The sequence below is a fragment of the Pteropus vampyrus genome, unplaced genomic scaffold, assembly GCF_000151845.1.
Source record: "Pteropus vampyrus isolate Shadow unplaced genomic scaffold, Pvam_2.0 Scaffold5, whole genome shotgun sequence".
NCBI lineage: Eukaryota > Metazoa > Chordata > Mammalia > Chiroptera > Pteropodidae > Pteropus > Pteropus vampyrus.
Window position 1 is genome coordinate 1,852,760 of NW_011888786.1, and position 20,306 is coordinate 1,873,065.

A 20,306-nucleotide genomic window follows, 5' to 3' on the forward strand; every position below is an offset into this window, starting at 1 on the left:
ACTTTGTGAATGCTGCATTTTTTTTGTAACTCACTTGTCAGCTACTCAGCATCATCTCCCTGACTATCCTTGGGCGGCCCTGGATCTTGACAAAATAGGACACAAGTGGCATATCCATAGCATACTGAGACAAATACAAGTATAATCAGTGGGTTCAAAAGACAGCTAGCCACGAGCTTGTAGTAATTCTATCTGTTACGAGCAAAAGTCTGTGAGCCTCCATTTCTTCTTCACTTGTAAATATGGACACAAACCTCTTCTCACAGTGATATGATGTCAGAAACGCCTGGCACACATGCGCATCGCACACAATGATACTCTCTCGCATACTTTTTTTTCCTTTTCATCATCTTTCTACCATAGGAGCTTGAGCTCTTGTTCGAATTTTGGTTAATCCCATTCTGGGGTAAAGTACCTAATGAAATCATTCATGCTGAAGTACAAAATACTACAAGGTTACCCAAACAGAGGTTCTTCTTTTCCAAGAGAAATTCCAGGGGACAATGCATAACCCAAAGCAACAGGTCTCAGTTACTGAGACGTTAAAAACAGAGGCATACTTAGAGTATATCCCTTGAATCACATTGTATTGGCAATGACAAATTCTGCTTGCATAAAGGGCTAGCCTTTGGGGGCTGGGGAGAGGCAAATTTATCTTTCCAAGAAAAATATGTATTATTAATAAAAAAAAAAAAAAAAGAATTTCTGAGGCTCTCTTCCTTGATAGAGTGATCCATGATAGAGTAACCTTTTTACCTTTTTTGATATTCAGATCATTTGTAGCTCATAGTTCCTATTTTATTTACCTTTCTTTTCACTGTTAATGACTTTGAAATGGAAGAAAATACTAGGCACTTACACACCACCCAGCCTATCTCAACTATAAGATAAGTAGTCATGGTCGCTCATTAGTCCAGTTCAAATCATTACAACTAATTATTCAGTCCATACTGGCCTTAAAGAAATGGTACAAGTGATGGGTAGAGGCTTTGGCAACAGAAAGTACTAGATTTGACTCCTGAGTTGACTTTTCACTCATTTTGAAACTGTGGGAAAAAAATCAAATAAATGCCCTACGTTCCAGTTTTCTCATCTGTAAAATGAGGATAATAATCCCCTTAGGTAGGGTTGTTGTGAAAATATATTAAAGAAACTTGTGTCTGTAGATTGCCTGGTATTATACCTGGCACATAGTAGCTTGATAGTAAATGACAGCTCTGAAGATTATAAATTAAACGCAACCTAAGAACACAGAACCCGAGACCACTGGTGCTAACTAAGACCAAGGGGTTCAGGAGAGGTATCTTGGGGGCTCTGCCGGGAAGAGATTGGCTTCTACGTGGACTCGGAGACCCATCTCATTTCCTAGATTCAACCAGATCAGCTTCAGTTTTATCTATTTTAACATATTGGGCTGCTGGCCAAGCTTTTTTGGAGAAAGATTTCCTATGCTAAAAACAAACATACAAAACTTTGGAAATCACTGCACTACACAATATTTTGAAAAAACGTAAATTACAATGAACTCAATAGGTGATATGAACGTTTCTAAAACTATAGTCTATAAAGATAATTAGCAATTTATATCAACCTTTTATGATATATTAATATTCATTTCCCTCTTTGAGAATTTAATACAAAAGGCCACCACTTACCGAGTTCCAACTATGTCCTAGGCACTGGGGTTAAGTGGTTTCTAGTCACTCTAATTTAAGCCACAAATACAGTACAGGAGAATTAATAACATGTGTTGATGGGGTACTACTTAAGAAAGATGCTATTAATGTCTGCCATTTTCATTTTATCAAAGGTCTCAGAAGCACTGTAAGATAATTATTGATAATCTGGGTGAAGACCTCTAACTCAAATCCAATTAGCAGAATCTGTGGGTAATTTAGGCATTTGGCCACCTTGCCCCCAAACTCCTCAGTGGAGTGGTCTTCAGAGCCTCGCTTCTGATCTTAGCCATGACAGTTGAGCACGCTGAAATAGGGGAAGATGTCAGTGTCCCCAAACCACTCATCTCGAGCACCTCAGCACTGGAATTAATTTACCAAGGTTTTCAAAAGAGTCGCATGGAGATTAAGCCACACAATTCCCCCTGGGGTGTTGGCATGACAGAAGCCACATGCAGTGAAGGCTTTCACAAAAGGAAGGTAACTACAGCCAGCCAGTGACAATGAAATGTCTTGACAATACTGGATAGGGATATTTAGATGCTATAAACGCCCCCCCCATTTTTTTTTTAAGACAGAGGATTATTGGATGTTTAAACAAATATTAGCCTAGTTAAATGTCATGCTTTATTATTATTATTATTATTATTATCATTATTATTATTATTATCCAATCTATTCATTTTGTGTTTTATGAACCACAAACCCAAGGCAGATGGAGATTCTGGTTTACTTCCACTGGAATAGAATTTCATAATGGGAGGGCCTGGATGTGGACCTTCTGATGAATTACTCAATTCATGTATCTGTAAGGTCAAGTTAAATTGCGCCTTTTATTTACTGCGGGATAGCACATCAGTTGAGGACGCTTCTTGCAGTCAGACTGTCATGGGGCTATGAAAGGTAAAATTATAATAAGCCTTGGGCTCTTCCTTTCTAAGCCCAAACCAAGGAATCAGCTTATCCAGGGCATATCATGTGCAAGAGTACAATCTGTGTTGGGTGTTTTCGTTAAAAAAAAAAAAAAAAAAAAAATTAAATGACTTCCTTAAATGAAAGGATGGAGGAGAATTTGGTCAGCGCTGGTCTTCCCCAAATAATTATACTCACAGCCTCCTCCCCAGCCCTGTGAAGCCTCCCTGCTCCCTGCCCCCACCTTGGAAGTTAAAGGAAATTAAAGGCTTTGTGATTTATTTCATATGAAACAATCAGCAAATGGAACAGAGGTGCTTAAGAAAAAAGAATATATATATATATATATATATATATATATATACATATATATATATATGAATGTATATATATGGTTTGGAAATGGTAAAACATGGGCATAGCTTATAAAGGGGAATTAATGTTTTCTCTTTCAGAAAAATTCTGTGCATTCCTCCTAATCAATACAATTAATGTAGCTTTTATCTAAAGTTGCCCTTTTTTTTTTTAAAGCTGCCTTTCACTTGGAATCCAAAATCAAATGGGTCCCCAATTAAGAAAACATTTTCTGTTGTGCTGAATTCATGTTACCGTACTGTGAGCTCTGACATTTTGTTTCTGTGGTAACCAAAATCAGCTGATTAGTTGGCATGGCAACAGAAAAGATGTAATCCCGGCAGACACACTCTAATCAATGCCCCCAGCACAGATGGTCCCCGGAGGATCAACAAGAAAGAGGCTGGAAGGCATTCAGTGGATCACGTGCTAGCTTGAGACTAGGCCAGGGACAGGAGAACTAAAAAAGAACATTTCTCAAACTAACCGGTAGCTTTTTAACCCTTTTCTTTCTTCGATTAATTGTGAAGCAATATTGACCATGTAGTTACATGTATAAGACACTTCTCATACAGCTTTTATGAAATGTGTCTCTTAGGTGAGAGTGTTTATTTGTCTTGGTCTTTAAGCCTGGAATAGTATTATTATTATTGCTGTTTTAGTTAGTAGATTACTAGCTTATTATATAAGGAATACAACTCAGAAACAGCCAGATAGAAGAGATAGATGCATAAGGTAAGGTATCCGGGAAGGGGTAAGGAGCTTCTGTGAGCTTGCCACTCTCCCCAATCTCTATGTGTTTACCAACCAGGAAACACAGAAGAGTGCTTTTAGATTAATAGTTGCATAAAATGCATTGTATTTTACTTCGAGATACTGTATATGTAAATGTATGTATATGCACACACATACACTAGAGCAATGGGATCATCGATATTATAATAATTTGGTTAGATTTAAGATAAGAGTATAATTAGGATAAGAGTATAAATGTATAAATTCCAGAGTAAAACATGGTATACAGGCGAAGGGAAGAATGATTAACTGTCCAAGACATGAAAGGATATTCATACAGGAAAGTGGTTGGTGCACTTCCGTGGTACTTTTCTATAGTAGTAAACCATTTCATAATAAATAATTGAGGCCAGAAAAAAATAATCCTGTGTTTATAGAAGTGATAAGGGTGTCTGTTAATGGCTGTAATTATTGTTCTAGTTTGTAAAAACTAAAAGTAATCCAACATGCACCCCAGAGCGGGCTCCTTTGAGCATCTGCCAGTATTTGTACCTTCAGATATAATTCAAGGGTCTTTGATTCTGAAAACCTGGATGATTGCTCCTCTGATTATTAAATCTGTTTTCAATTTGATTCAAAACCGAATGCAGAAAAGAAAGGCTTCATAATGTGTGTTTTAAAACTCTAATTACATATTTATCCATAATCTATAATGTTCCTAAGATCCAGGAAATTGCAAATGTGTACTATACTCCCGAGAAATATTAAATATTACTTTTGATTAGGACTGTGGCTGATTTTTGATTCACCAATTGACCAAATTTTCATAAAAGCAACTCAGAACCACTGGGTCAAATACTATTTGGGGAATTACAGTTTACTGATAGTCTAAATTAGAACGATGTGATACTGCCCCCAGATATGTGCTAAGTTATGGCATGTACTAATAGCAGACTCTCCTTTAAAAATAAAGCATCGGCTTCCAGGCTATTTTTCTTTGTGATACGGCAAGGTTATTAGCCCACTGTTTTATACTAAACAGCCATATTTTCTTACACGAAGATGAGTTTTTTTTAATTAATATAGGAACAAAAGAAAAATTGTAGAGATTCTATGGGTTGCATAATAATCGCTAAGGAGCAAAAAAAAAAAAATCCTTTCAAATTTTCTAAAAATAAATGTGCATAATTAGTATCTGGACTAAGTCCATATAGCTAAGCTACATTTCCCAGAAAGGAATATTTTTCATCACAGTATGGAAATATTCATTACAAGAGTTGGCAAATTGTACTGCCATGAAGTAGAGTCAGATGGGTGATCTAAATGATTGAAGCTTGAGGCTGAGAGAGCTGAATTCAGGAGAATGTACAGGGTTTTTTGGTGTGTGTCTTGGTTGCCTGAACAAGCCACTCGGCCATCTGCGAGGGGAGCATTCCTGGATGAGGAAAAATGCAGTAGAGAAAACCCTAGTTTCTTCATTTGACTCAAAAAGCAATTTATCAATTCATCAGAAGAATGAGGTTCTTTTCGATTTAAAACCAGTCCTGAATATAGACTGCACTATACCCTCAGAGCAACTGACTATTATCATTTACGGAAAAGTTTTGGCCCGAGAAGAAAAAAAATGAAGAAATATATAAAAGGACTGCTATAAGATGAAGACGCATTTTTATTTTCAATGGCCATAGGCTCTGGAAGTAGCTCTTTCATTATGGCGAAGTTTTATTTAATTATCATGCATTTTTTTCCCTTTAAAGCATAAGGAATTTATGTGTTTTTCTTGAGTTACCTAAAAGTAACACTAAGTCTCAAAATATATATATATATTTACATATATATATATATATATATATAAAATGAAGTCGCTCTCTCTCTCTCTCTCTCTCTCTCTCTATATATATATATATATATATATATATATATATATATAAAATGAAGTAAGACTTTCTCTGCATTGCTCAGACTTGTACCTCTAGAGATGGATTGTATATCCATCTGATCTACAAGATTATGGAAATGTTTTGCTTCTCCAAAACGAAGTGTGACATGGACAGATTAAACGGTCATCCAAATGATCATTCCTTTCCACATAGCAAAATTCTCTTCCCAGCACAGACTTCCGCGTCCAGTGGGGATCTTCTGTCAAATAGGAGAAAACCCAGGAAGGAGGAAGGAGAAAACCCAGCTCCTGCTCCACATTTAAAATGTCTATTGATGAAGTCAAGAGACCATAAAATCAGTGGCATTTGATGATTTGCTTTTGCATTATATAATCTTTGCCTCTGGTTTTATACATCATCGAGGGTACCAGAAAGATTTGACTGCACCGACAAGATCAAAGGATACTTTAAATAATAAACATTTCATATCTATTCTTTCAGCAACATTGTGCATAAATAAGACACACAGCTTCAGTTTTATAATTTGGGTTTTTTGCAATTAACCCTGATAATTCAACTTCTCTTAACTATAAAAAAAGGGTTGTCATTTGTGTTTCTAGGTAAAAAAGACAGCTGCTGTCAACATTACAAATTAATTTCACATTGAGTCTTAGTCACAATGCAATGAACTAGTGTTCATTAAAATAAGCTTCTGTTTGCCAGATTCTATGACCAAATATTGGTTTTTACTAGTTTTTCCACGTGGAAGAAGACATAGGGATTGTCTGTAATGTTCCAGAAAGGTCTTTACCCAGAGGGAATACTCCTTCTGTCAATTATCTGTGTTTGGGAAGGATCATAGATGTAGAATGTATAGAAGATGGAGTTGATTCTCTATCTCTTCTCTTTTTCCTTCCAAATCCTTCACAGCCTTGAATTCTGCCTCAAAGATGAATCTGATCCTCATCCTCCCCTCCTGTGTTTCTCATTCTCTTTTTTACAACTAACTTCCGCTCACTTGCTGAGCGACCAATCATAGAACTTCTTAGAATTTGGGGAAACAAACTTTAAACTCTGAATTCCCTAATTTCACTTATATTTTTATGTTTTTATGTTCCTTAAAAGTTACGGTGAGTTGAGTTCTGGTTGGGTGGATTTCCCCCCTGTCCTGTTTGTTCACAATGAATTTAGCTTTAAAAGGTGTTTAATTTTAGTAACATATGGAATTTTTTCAGTAACTAATAGTATTATGGTGATAAATATGATTGTAGATGGTCCTCGGATAAACCAGAGTGTATCTCAGAATCAGATGATTAACCATGGAAGAATGTCTTTTTAGCTATAGAAGACCCTTTGAATAAAAAAACAAAATTCCAATTTAGCAACCTGAGTTTAATAGGCAGCCAAACCTATTTTCCTCTTAGTTTTGAGGCTCTATCATGTTTGACTGTGCTCCTTATCACATGATCACAACTTAGAATGGGGTTCTCCAAAAGTCTAGCCATATCACAAACAAGATTATCTCACAGTGCTGAAAGTGTTTAAGATTGTGAGGAATCAGCTCAAAGTTCCAGAAGAAAGCTTTAATTATTATCCTTCAGCACACCCAGAGAAGAACAAGCCATGCTACCCATCGCCCCGTACCTTGGTGAACATGGGCTTCCCGTGCTGGGTGACCATAGCACACTGGTCACAGTCCACTGTGATGGATGAGTTGTGGTATGACTCTTTTGAGTGTTTGAGAATGTAATACAGGTCAGTCACCCCTCCTTCAAACACAGTGCTAAAGTAACGGGGAATGAGGGTCCTGCCAATAGCTGGAAGAGAAACACAGAGAAACAAATAATTAATAAAACTATCTGACTGGTTCCCCACATCACCAGATCTCCAGCTGGATATAAGTCATCTCAAGAAACAATACCAGGAGGCATTTATTTATTAATTTATTTATTTATTTATTTATTTATTTATTTAATAAATAGCCATGACCCTTCTGGGTTATAGTTAATAAAATCCCCAGCTATTCAGAAAAAAAGTTTGTACAGTCATCTCTCCAGATTTTGTGTCCCATTGAAGGTCAATAATAAAAGGGTTAGTATTTTACAAGAATGGAGACAAACATATTGAGTACTTTGGATTTTACATATGTTCTCTAAGCCAACATATTTTCAAAAAATAAAACACATCCAACCTACTTGGATTTTTCAATGGATTGTTTACAGACAAATTATCCAATCATCCAATCATGTTTTAGAAGCAGTGGTAGTCATAAGAATACAAATTTTAATAATGGAGTGCTTTGTAGTGTGTGAAGTAGTTTGGCATTCTCTCATTGAATCTTAAGAACAACCTTAAGAATGTAAGGGACTGAGATCCAAAAAGGTTTTTATGGAAAAAAAAAAACGTTATTAGGATCGTTTCAAAGTCACACAACTTATGAGTAGATAATTGAGGTCTCTGACTCCAAATTTGCAAACACCCAAACATTCTTTCTAACACTACGTCTCAAACTGCTTTAATGAATGGACATCTTTAAAAAGTAATCCATATATGCCTGTACAAAGAGATCCATACCTCTGTAAATACTGATGATTCTGTCTGTTTCTGGAGTTGGATAGGATATCTTTCCAGAATAAAAGGTTTATGTTAAGAGAACTTGATACCTTCCACTTGGTCTAAATTGGTCTCTTTAATTCCTTGTGTTCTGTCCTGCCCCATTTTAGTTTGAGTGATTGGTAAGTAGCTGGGTCTCTCTGATATATGATGCTTAGAAACAGCTAACAAGCCCTTGCTTTAGCAGAGATTTTAAATCCTCTTACACTGAAAATCCCAACTCATAATATCAGGAATTTTGCCTATGTGCAGATTTTGAGGCAAAGTACTAAAGCACTCTCAAGAGATCCAAGGTTTTTAATAAATCTCTTACATTCACTATATAATGCCTCCTAAAAGACAAAAATAATATTGAAAATAAATAAATTACCGAAGAGAGCTTTAGTAGACAAGATCATGCAATCTTCAATTGCATGTTTTAAAATATCGAATTTCATTTGAAAAGAATCTGTGTTAATCTATTCCGTATGGATCTGTATCTTTTTTGTACATGGATTTGGAAAAAATAACTATAAAAAAAATCCTGCCAAAGTGATTTCTGAAACAATCTCTAAAGAATCCCGATGTGGATGACTAGTCTTTGAATAATTTATATAGCTGTTATTGCTTTATATTTACTGCAGTAAAAATCAATCAACAAGTGTGTTCTAAATATTCCAGAATCTTTGGCAATTCCATCCTAAATGATTTTTATGCATACATTTCCTAAATCCTGCCTAATCCCCAATAGTGCGTGTTCATTCACTAAATATAAAATGCACATGAGAGTAATGTGAGCCCACCGTATCCTTAAATGTATTCATGGCTTATAAAGAAAACTTTGTTAATGAGAAAACCTTATTGTATTTTGCTAAACAGATAAAATTAACTTAATGCATTTCAAATATCTTACAACTACCATAAAACAGCTCTAATAATTTGACATTTTGGAATCTGGACTGTGGAGAATAAGTACAAACCATAAAAATGTAGATGTAGGGTAAAAATGTCACCACAATATCTAAAGAATTGTCACATTAAAAAGGTTACTGGAAATAAACACCACTGGATTAGCCACATTACAATTTATTCTTCACAAATCCTGCACAATTTAATTCCTTTGCAGTAGTATTTGCTATATATTATCATCATTTTCATTTATAGTATAAGAAAAATTAAATGGAGAAAAAAGTTTGAGATTCCTTAACTTTAAACCTAAATTTTTAATTACTTCTCCAAGTCCAGAAAATATACAAACTATATAGAAAATAGAAGGAAATGGAACTTTGCTTTCCTGAATATTTCTAGCACTCTAGAAAATGGTTGCTATGGCCACCTGAGGTTTGTTTCCAGCCCTTTTCCTTTGTGGGGCTGCCCCTACCACTTTCCTCCATGGTCCTGTTTGGACCATCACTCACAAAGCTTCATTATCCATTGTGCTAGGCCGCTGCTCTGATGACCCCAATGAACCACAGCAATGGCAGTCATGTCCTTGGGTATGTTGTCTCTTCTCCTCAAATATGGAGTGGGCCCTGTGATCTTCTTTAATCAGTAGAATGTGGCACAAGTGACCTTATGCCAGTTTTGGGTTAAACCATAAGAAGCACCAGCAGCTTCCACTTTGTGCTTGAGAGGAAGTCAGTTGCTAGGTACAAAGTCTAACTACTCTAAGACTGCCACAGTGTAAGAAGCCCGACCTAGCCACGTGGAGCAGTCATGTGATGGAGAGCTGCATCTTCCAGCCAACAGCCCCAGCTAAGCTCCCAGCCAAAAGCCAACACCAGCTTTTGTGAGTGAGGTCATCTTGGAAGTGAATCCTTGAGCTCCAACTGATGTCGCATGGAGCAGCAATGAGCCTGTCTCCCATATGCTTTGCCCAAACTGCAGAATCAAGAGTAAACAACAACAACAAAATGTTTGTATTTGAAGCCAACATGTTTTGGAGCAATTTTTAATGTAGCAATGAATAATGATAACACTCTTCCAAACTCCTACGCTACAAAGATGGGCAAATTAGTATTTTTTTCCCTGAAAGAAAGAGGGTAGTTTTGCCACTAAACACATGTGAATCACAGAAATACAGAAGCTTGCAAACAGAGGGAAGCAGATAAGACAGACAGAGAGTCTTTGTGGACTGATTTGAGCCCTCAACTTAGCTGGGGCTGAAGCCAACTCTAGCACTCGAAAGTCTCACTTCTATGTTTCCCCTCTTTTTAAAAATTTTATTTTTTAAAATTTTTACTTGAGTGAGTTGGTGTTATCTTTCTCTTATTTGCAGAAAGTGGATTCCTGATGAATTCTGTCCTGTTCCAGCATGGAACGGGGTAGCAAACGCTGACATCAAATAAAGAGGTGGTGATGAGAAAAAGAATCTGCAAAAGACATCTGAGTCTCTCTGTGTGCAACCTACTGTGTCAGAAGCTGGAAGGGATAAAAAGGTCTGCCAGAGACTGTATTAGTTTTCTACTGCCGCTGTAACAAATGATCACACTTAGTGGCTTAAAACTCTATTTATTATCTTAAACACAGTTCTGACCATCTGACATGGGTCTTGCTGGGCTAAAATCAAGGTGTTATTCGGGCTGCATTCCTTCCTAAGGGATCTGGGGGGGAGTCTGTTTTCTTGCTTTTTCCAGCATTTAGAAGCTGCTGGCATTCCTCACCTGTGGACCCTTCCTCCATCTTTCAAATCAGCAACTTGGATGGAATCCTCACAGGGCATCCTCTTACCTCTTCTGCCTCCCTCTCCCTTGCTGAGGGCTCCTGTGATTTCATTGAACCCACCCCAATACTCCAGGCTAATCTCCTATCTCAAGGTGCTTAACTTAATCATATCTGCAAAGTTCCTTTTGCTGTGTAAGGCGACGTAGTCACAGGTACCAGGGATTAGCAGTGGACATCTCTGGGGGGCCATAGTTCTGCCTTCCACAGAGAATATCTTTGCCAAAGAGCTCTGCTCTTCAAGGGAGAATAGTCAGAAATATAACACACACACACACACACACACACACACACTGAGCAATATATAGTGTTCAGTGAATGCAACAGACAACCAGAAAAACATCACATGTGCTTGAGGAAATCACTATAGCTCATTCATTGATTTCTTCTGTAAACATTCATTGAGCCCAGCGTAGGTGCAAAGCTCCTTGGTAGCTGCTAGAAACACAAAGATAGATTTTTGTCCCTCTCTTTCAAACACATTTCTAACAAGAGAGTTAACAAGCATCTAAGTACCTATAACACAGTGTGGTAATAAAGTTAAAAAATGAACTTGTGATTTTGAACTCTGCCAGTTTATTCTGAATACTGAATTCGATGTATAGATGTATTATTTTTGAAGAACTAAGCAGATTAAAATGTCCTTTTAATTTAGTAAATCATGCCACCGCACTGCACAGCCTAATACAAATGACTTTAAATCAGTTTCAGATTTAGCCACACCGAATCTGAATCTATTTAAATTTTACAGTCACACTCCTATGCTAGACAAGCAGTTTACATTTATACTTTAATTCTTAGAATTACAAAGAGTTTAAATATTGATACACATAAATCTACATGGTGCTTCCATGAAAAGAGTTACAGCTTTCAAATATTCTTGAAAAGAGATTAAGACTATAGTAGATCATAAAAGAGATTCCATTTTTCTAACACATTTAGATCAAAACACCAAAAGTGAGGAAGGGGAGGTATGGTGAGCAGGAGAGCCCAAGAAGGTTTTCTGTGATGTTAGGGGAGGGGAGTTTAGTATCCATTATTTATGTATTTATAAAAGAGAAAAGAAAATCACAGATTAAATTATGCAGGAGCCTGAAATGTGTATAAAGAATGTCTAAAAAATACTCTATAGGTAAACATGATCAGTCCAGAAATAGCTAAAAACTTATTCATAGCTAATTTAGATGTTGAACTCTGAATTCCAGTTCCTTGAGAAGGTTTTTGTTGTTCTATTTTGTTTTAAACCACTGACCCTCACCACTCCCAGAAGTTTCTGCTGTTGGAGCTCGTAAGCTGATGGTGCCGTGGAGGCAGAATCCAGGCTCCATCTTTTCTTGTAGGTGTGACTTGGTGATGTCAGGATATGTACAGGGCACTTAGGGATGTTAGTTGACTTTTCCCTCATTTAGAAACCAAATGGTACACATTAAGAATTCTTAATCATTGAGAAGATATGAGTTATCGTGCATCCGATTTTCAGGGCATTTCATCTCTATTGTATTTCATCCCTTATAGAGCATTTCATCTAATTTCACCTCTATTCATCTCTACATATGTTTATGAAATGCTTTTCTTAAACTCTTACGATTTATAGGTAATTCACATGAAAAAATTTGCAAGTAGAAAGTAATCATTTGGGAAAATGCTCAAACTACTAACCAAAGTATAAATTAAAATAATAATAAAAAAATTAAAAACATTAACCTGGTGAGGTGGCTGTGAAATAGGCATACTCAAATACTTCCAGGGAAATCAATGTAGCAACTACTCCTTACCTTGAGAATCTCTAATTCTGTGATAGTCTATTCGGTGTGACTCTAATCTCTTTGTAAATACACTTGCCAAACAATAATTCTAATGTCCAGATTTTAAGTGCTCTGAAGTTCTTCAAGTTCTTTAAAAAACCATTGTCTAATTCTAAGACTCTTTGTCTGGGGATCATCATTTACTATTCTAAACTCCTGTGCTTTCTAGCTTTCAAAGACAATTCACTTCAAAATATGAAAGGGGTTGAGAACCCTGATTAAAATATGGAACGAGAGGAAGGTTTGTAACTAACAATATGTTAGTACCACTCAACACTTGACAATTCTTTAATGATTTTCCTCCTCACTGAAGAGAGAAAACCATGACGACATATTTGTGTTTTAATTTGGCAAAGTTAATTATAATAAAAGAATTGATTACTATGATTAAAAAACACTTTTTGTTAACATGATAATGCAACGGTCCTCAATCTTTTTGGCACCAGGGACTGGAGCTCCTATGAGAATGTAACGCCTGATGATCTGAGGTGGAGCTGAGGTGGTGATGCTAGCACTGGGGAGCGGCTGCAAATACAGATAGAGCTTCGCTCAATCACCTGCTGCCCACCTACTGCTCTGCAGCCTGGTTCCTAACAGGCCACGGACCAGTACCGGTCCACGGCCCAGGGGTTGGAGACCCCTGTGATAATGGACACATTGGTTGTCTGAATCTAAGTAGTTGATATAGTTGTTCTAAAGCTGTAGGACCTCAGAAATTCAATGGAAATTCTACCACTGAGGCATTTAATAAACACAAAGATTCATTAGACTTGATACTTATCTGTATTCAGAAATCAATGAATGCATTATGCTAACATGTAAATGGAGATGCTCCCAGGAATGAAATAAACACTGCTGATGATTTTATTTATGGTAAATAGCCATCATAATTAGCCAAAACAATGGAAATAAAACAGGCTCAAACTTCAACGGATGACAAGTCCCTTTGACTTGCTGAAGGGAGCGCGGGTCAAACTAACTTGCTCTCCTAAATTGTCAGCATTTTCATTCTAACCTACCTTTTCCTCTTCTCTCGACCAAGGCGATTTGACTTAAATATCTTCTCTCTGCTGACATCTCTTGCTATTTCAAAGATTTGTTCATTGAATATGTGCTTACTAAGTGCCTATTAGGGGGCCGATGTTATTCCAGGTACTGGAGACAAATAGCAGACAAGTGGGGAGACAGAGGATCTTGGTGCCACAGGAAGGCAGGTGAGTGTAGACTGGCCGGCCTGGAAGGCTGCGGTGAGGAGGTGCCGATAAAGCTGATTTCTGATTGAACAGGGCCGTGTGAAGACCTGGGGATGGCGAGGTCCATGCCCAGGGGCCACCAACAGCAAAGGCCATAGGACGGGAATGAGTCCTCTTCGAATGAGCTTGGTGTGTCCCAGTATGGGAAAGAGAGCAGTATGGCAGGAGCACAGTCACAGAGTGAGATAATAGGTGAGCTCAGAGAAAGAGGCAGGGCCACTTTCTATGGCTCTTCCTGGGCCACGGCAAAGGGTTTGCATTTTATTCTTAGTGTATTGGAAGGTCTACGCCAATGATATGATCTGATGAACCTACTCTAGTCTTCTTATATGTATTATGCATCTGCCAAGAAGGTCCCAAAACACCACAAATTTTTCTGACCCTCCCAGATAGCTACTGGATATCTTTTCTTACATTTTTTTACCTATCATTTTTTTTTTTCAGGTGAGGCAACCCTTGGTTGACCTCACAGATTGCAAGGAACTTTTCACCTTACAATTCCTTATTTTTTCCCTTTTACGCCTACAGCACCTGGTCTTCCTAGGTGGTCTCCCATCCAAGTACTAACCAGGCCCGACTCTGCTTAGCTTCTGAGATCAGATGAGATCGGGCTTGTTCAGGGTGGCATGGCCGTAGACCTACCTTCCAAATTTTTAATAACTTGACTAAGACTTCTGCCACACCACTAGGTGCTGGGTGCTGGGGAAACAACCATGACCAAGGTGGACCCCATTCTGCTCTTGAGGAGCTTCCGATCGAGCTATTCTCAGAGCTTTTAATTCATTAATAAGGCAAGAGAGATGGCTCCATCTGTTTATACATTGCCTGATATAATAAGGACCCAATATATATTTGCTGAATGAGTCCATGCAATTCATAAATGGATTTTCAGCTCCAAGTTATAGGAACTTATGTGTAAAGCTGCCTCATTTCATGTCATTCAGCCAGTGCTTTGTCATAGTCAGATAATTTTGGATCCCGATTCTGTCAGCCCCACCACAGGCTGTTTTCATGATGGGCAAAATTTCTTTTTCCCTTTTTCCAAGATATTGACAATAATACTGTGTTAGAGGGGCTCACCACCATGGCTGGACTCTTACCATAAATCAATACACTTTGAGTCTGAACCTGAAATCTTTTACTGACTTCCAGAATAAATCCATGCTCTAGATGCTTCATAGACATGGGGCTTGGTCAATGGGGACAGAGTAAAGTATTAGAGAAAGATGTAAGTGAAAGGATGAATAGACCCCACTCAGGCACAGGAGATGGGGAGACAAGAATGGCCCAGGCTGCGGCACAGCATGTGTTAGGGAGCACAGTGACCTGGGCTACGGTCATGACCTGATCTTACTTGTTTATACCTTATAGGATCCTGTTGGGATGAACTACTTCATTAAATCGAGCTCTCTCACAGTACGATTTTTACTTATTCGAAACTTATAATGCAGTTCACATCTGCTAGATTTATTTCTGCCCTCTGTATTATCTTTATTTCAACATTTTCATAACTACTATATTCTTCAAGATGAACTTTAAGATAATATTTTCAACTCTCCCTGCCAAACTGGGAGGTTGATTTAATTAGATTTAATTTACTAAGAAAGAGTTAACGTCTTTAAGATGCTCAATCTTCTCATTCAAGAACATAAAATGTCCATTTATTTGTCTTTATTTCTACCCTAAAAGAATTCTGAAGTTTTTTTACATATAGCTACCTATCATTTTTGGTCAAGACAATTCTTGTCTATTTCAGTTACGTTGAATGATTAATATTTTTTATTACACATTTATTTGGAACCCAGACACTTAATTAATGCTTTTATTAATTTTAATAGTTCTTTTAGAAATTTTAAAAGTTTTCTTGATGAAGAAATTTATCACTCTCAAATATTGATAATATTTTCCTTCTTTACAATATATTTATATCATTAATTTCTCAACTTATTGTGATGTTAAAATAGAATTTCCAGGGGAAAAAAGATTAAATAATGAGGAAAGTTATAGACTTTTTTCTCTGATTTTTTTTTTTAAGAAAATGCCTCCAAGATTAAGGAAGTACTGTACGTTAATTTGACATTGTATTATTTACCATAGAAAATAAAAAAGAAAAGTGAATTATTTTTCTAACCTTTGTTTTCATGATGTTTTCTTTTTTATCCTAATGGGTGTTTAATTTGATCAAACACCTCTTCGGCAACTATTGATTGCCTAATTTTCTTTAGAAAGCTATCTATGAATACATTTCCAATTATGGAACAACTTTTGTACTTGGTATAAATCTCACTCTCTCTTGTGCACACACACATTTTTAAATACATTTTTCCCTAAATGCAACTTATGAATTCATTCATTCCTTTAACAATATCCATGAAAGCAGTGCTCTATATGAGGCATTACCCTGCATACTAATTTAGAATGAGAGAGCCAGAGAAAACCCCAAGCTTAGTCCAGTGATTCCCGTAGTATTTTCTAATCCCAGTGAGTTTCTGAAGATGTCAAAATGCACCCCTAACTAGTTCTGTATTTTTTTTAATTGTTAAAAAAGAACGTGTTTTACATGTTTCTCTGATTCGAGTAGGAATAATCTCAACTCATCGTAATGCTGATTAGCTCTTGATTAGTGATTATGAATAGCACTTAACATAGGTGGAAAAAATATAATACAAAACACTAACAATTATTTAATAAATGTAATTGGGTTATCCATGATTATATCCCACACCCTCATTTTACAGAAGAATCTGATGGCCAGAGAAATAAAACTGCAGAGCTACTTGGAACCATGGTGGAATAAAGTAGAACACTTGTTTTTAATCAACCAACATTGGTTTATTTCTATGCCCAAGTTTGATTTTTATTAATTTTTAAATTATATAGTCCACGTGCAAAAAAAAATTAAGACATTACTGTCACAGAGACTCACTAACTATTCATTAGGTCTGATTTCTTTTTCTAATCATCGAGCTAGGCATCATCTCCGAAAATCTCTTTCTGGTGGCTGCTGCCGTGTAATGGAGTCATAACCAATGTCCAATGGACATTTTCATTGCTTTTATTTTTTCAACCAAGTAGACATCAAGAAGAGAAACTCAGCTTTCAGACATGGCAAGTAAACTCATTCTATGTGCAATTGGCGCATAGAATTTTCGAGGCCTCTGACATCCAGATACTGAAGACCCAGCAGGAAATTCCATAGACCCCTCCTCCCCCAATGAATGGAGGACCAGGAGATGGGAGAAGCCTGGGTCCCCACCAGGAATATAGCTGCCACATATTGGGAAAATCCATCTGGACTTCAGAGCAAATTACACCTTTCTAGTGTGTTAAGCCATTGAAAAATGAAGGTTTACTTTTTTAAGCAGCTAAGGTTAATTAATATGTTACTAAGAAGTCTAAAGTTCCCCTGACCGTGCCGTACCCACTGATGGCAGGACCTTCACCCTCCCTCACGTCAACTTTGTCCTCAGTCTGTTAGACAGCCTTTTAGATTTGTAAGTTATATGTTTACCTCTCTATATGTGGCCCCATAGAAAACACGTGTGAGTACCTTTTGTTTCGTTTTACATAAAAATTATCATACGGAGTGAGTACCTTTTGTTTTGTTTTACATAAAAATTATCATACAGAGTGTATCTATAAGGAACTTGTCTTTTTTCATTCAAGAATACATTTTTGAGTTCTAAGGCTAATTCCCTTCATTTAATCATCGCATCATACTCTAGAGTATGGCTGTTTCAGATGTTACGGAGACATCTCCATGTTTAGGGATGTATAGATTATTTTATAATTTTTTCCAACAGGATAGACACTGAAAATGGGAAAAATAGATTTTATTTAACCAGGTGCCAATAATCCCCCTTCAAAGTCCTATGATCAATTTACTCTCTCAGCAGCTCTGACGGTACATGTTTTACTCACAGCTTCATCAGCGCTGAATATTGCCAGCTTTTACATTTCTGTTATGTAGATCTCACAAAGTGGCAGCCCTTAAATACTCAAAGCTTTACCTATGTGTAGGTGATGAAATTAAGCAATTAATCACAGACATCCTGCTCATGTGGTTATTGCACCAAGCGAACCATCCACATTTGACGTTTTCATATAGTTTATAGTTTTCTGAAATTTTTTTTACCTAAAACCCATTTGCTTGGCTAAAGGGGCGGGGGCGGGGTTGGGGGAACTGCTCCAGACTAGAGAAGTGAGAAAATTCTATTCCTTGATTTTTCAAAGGCGCCAAACTTCAAGAATTCTTATGGAATTATTTCAGTCTGATTTATTGGGCCTTCTCAAACTCATAGCCATGGGAACACCATAAGTCATTCGATTTTGTGTTTTAATAAGAGCACAATTCAACTGGGTCAGAGAAACATTGCCAGAGAAACAGAAATATGTGTGTGATTTCAAACTTAATGGAAACCAGGACTCGGCATCGCTAGCAATGCCAAGTCTGGAGAGGGACAGACTTGGATAAAACTGGACCGACCCCCCAGGGCTGGGTATTATATAAGACGTTCCTTCTAAGGTGTTAAGTGGTCACTAAAATAGAAGCTAATAAAACATGGCCCTTGACAGTGGATTTTGAAGTCAAAGGAAAGGTTTCGTAGAATTAAAATAATAAACTGGCCGTCCCCACCATCCTTCTCTCGACTCCATTTCGATCTCGCCCGTTTCTTCAGTGTTTCTATGCCCTGTGCTCCTCACAACCTTTGCTCACACAGCATCCTCTGCCTGGGGGCCGTGTCCTGCCTCTTCTGTTTCACCCCAAGTCTTAGGCGTCCTGAAATCTCAGCTAGAATACCACCCCCTCTGGCTGAGCATCACACACGTATCCTTCAAGTTTTCTACTTCTCTCCTTTCTATTCCGAGTGATTATAAACCCAGCTGCTACAGTGAAAGTTCTGGATGCAGATGGCTGTGTCCTTTGCTCACCTCGTGACCTTGAACAACAGATGATTCATGCTCTCGAGACTGCAGTTTCTTCATCTGTCAAACGGGCACGGAAGAGTCACTAATGCAATGGGCAGTTACAAGTATTAATAAAATCATGCATGCAACGTGCTTACGCAGAGCCTGACTCCGCCGAGCACTTAATGCATGTCATTACTCCCCAAACACTCTGTATGTGCACAGACTATGCGACTTACCCCGCTGTATTGTAATCGTCAATGTTATTGTCTTTCCTTCAGTGACTGTAGTTCCCTGAAGGCAGAGAACATTTCTCAATCATTGCAGTATCACAGCACATTCGTGATGTAAATAGCTACTTAAGAGATGTTTGGCAAATGGATGAATGCGGACTTGGCATGTCTATTTAGACAGCCTGCCAACCTCAAACTGGTGATGCACGCAGCTTTCTAAGGCAGAGGTAGAGCCATTTTTACAGTTCGGGGCTGGAGAATCAAAACCACAAGAAGAAAATAAGGTTTCAGGAGCCCCACACCTGGAATTTTCCTGTCTGAATGTTCTAGTTCAGATAATTAAGGATTAGAGACTAATCATTTTGAAAGTTTCATCCTGACATTAAAGTTAATTTTGAGTTTTCCAAGTAAAAAACAAAACAAAACAAAACAAAAAAAATCCCATCTGAGACTACTTAGCTTGAAGGGGCTTCTCCCTTATTTTATCTGTGTACACAAGTCATAAACATCTGTACTCTATAAACAAAAGCATACTTCTTTGAGAAAAATAGAGAAGAGAGAGAGAGAGAGAGAGAGAGAGAGAGAGAAGGGAAGAAAGAAAGAAAGAAAGAAAGAAAGAAAGAAAGAAAGAAAGAAAGAAAGAAAGAAAGAGAAAGAAAGAGAGAAAGAAAGAAAAGACTCCATTTGCACGCCAAGTCAGCATTCCAGAGGCACTTTACAGGGAAGTAAAAACGCTGGGAAATGAGAAGTATACTTAAATGAGGGTCGACTTCACATTCCACAGTAGTCCACTGGGGGCTGTGCTTCTGACCCTTAGATTATGTCTACAAGAAAAGGAACAAGGGTTCTGACAGTGAATTAAATGCCGTGTAGACTTTCTGACAGCAGGACTTAATAGACCAACAGCACCCACACAAGTTTGATAAAAAGGTGTGGGTGCCAGTTGTTGGATTCTGATGTTCTGTGTGCAGACTTTCAGAAAAGCCTGAGGATTTAGGCAGGAGAAGGTAGCCTTCAGGCATTCAGTGGGTTCTGGAATGAGTCTGACTTGCCTGAGCCTTGGTACCTGGGTACCAGTGCTGGCACACACTTGCTAACATCCCTTGTGGGTTGAATAACATACACATGCTCCTCACTTTTCGCCACTATCTGATAGTCCTTTCTCTGAAGCTGCCCCATCTCCTTTGGATGAAGGGACAGGGACTCCATTCCTCAAGATGAAATTTCACTTCTGGCT

The 20,306-nt window shown here is 37.6% G+C and overlaps 1 protein-coding gene and 1 non-coding gene across 6 annotated transcripts in view; both read right to left on the minus strand.

Moving 5' to 3' along the window:
- Window positions 1–20,306, minus strand: part of LDB2 (LIM domain binding 2) — a 352,295-nt gene that overhangs the window by 65,998 nt on the left and 265,991 nt on the right. For all 5 annotated transcript variants that reach the window (XM_011364946.1, XM_011364938.1, XM_011364954.1 and 2 more), the window contains exon 3: window positions 7,202–7,374. In XM_011364946.1, coding sequence (XP_011363248.1) covers window positions 7,202–7,374 — 173 coding nt within the window. The remainder of the gene's footprint in view (window positions 1–7,201; window positions 7,375–20,306) is intronic.
- On the minus strand, window positions 14,448–14,566 carry LOC111743979. The gene has a single exon (XR_002781965.1). It is a non-coding gene; the product is annotated as a 5S ribosomal RNA (ribosomal RNA).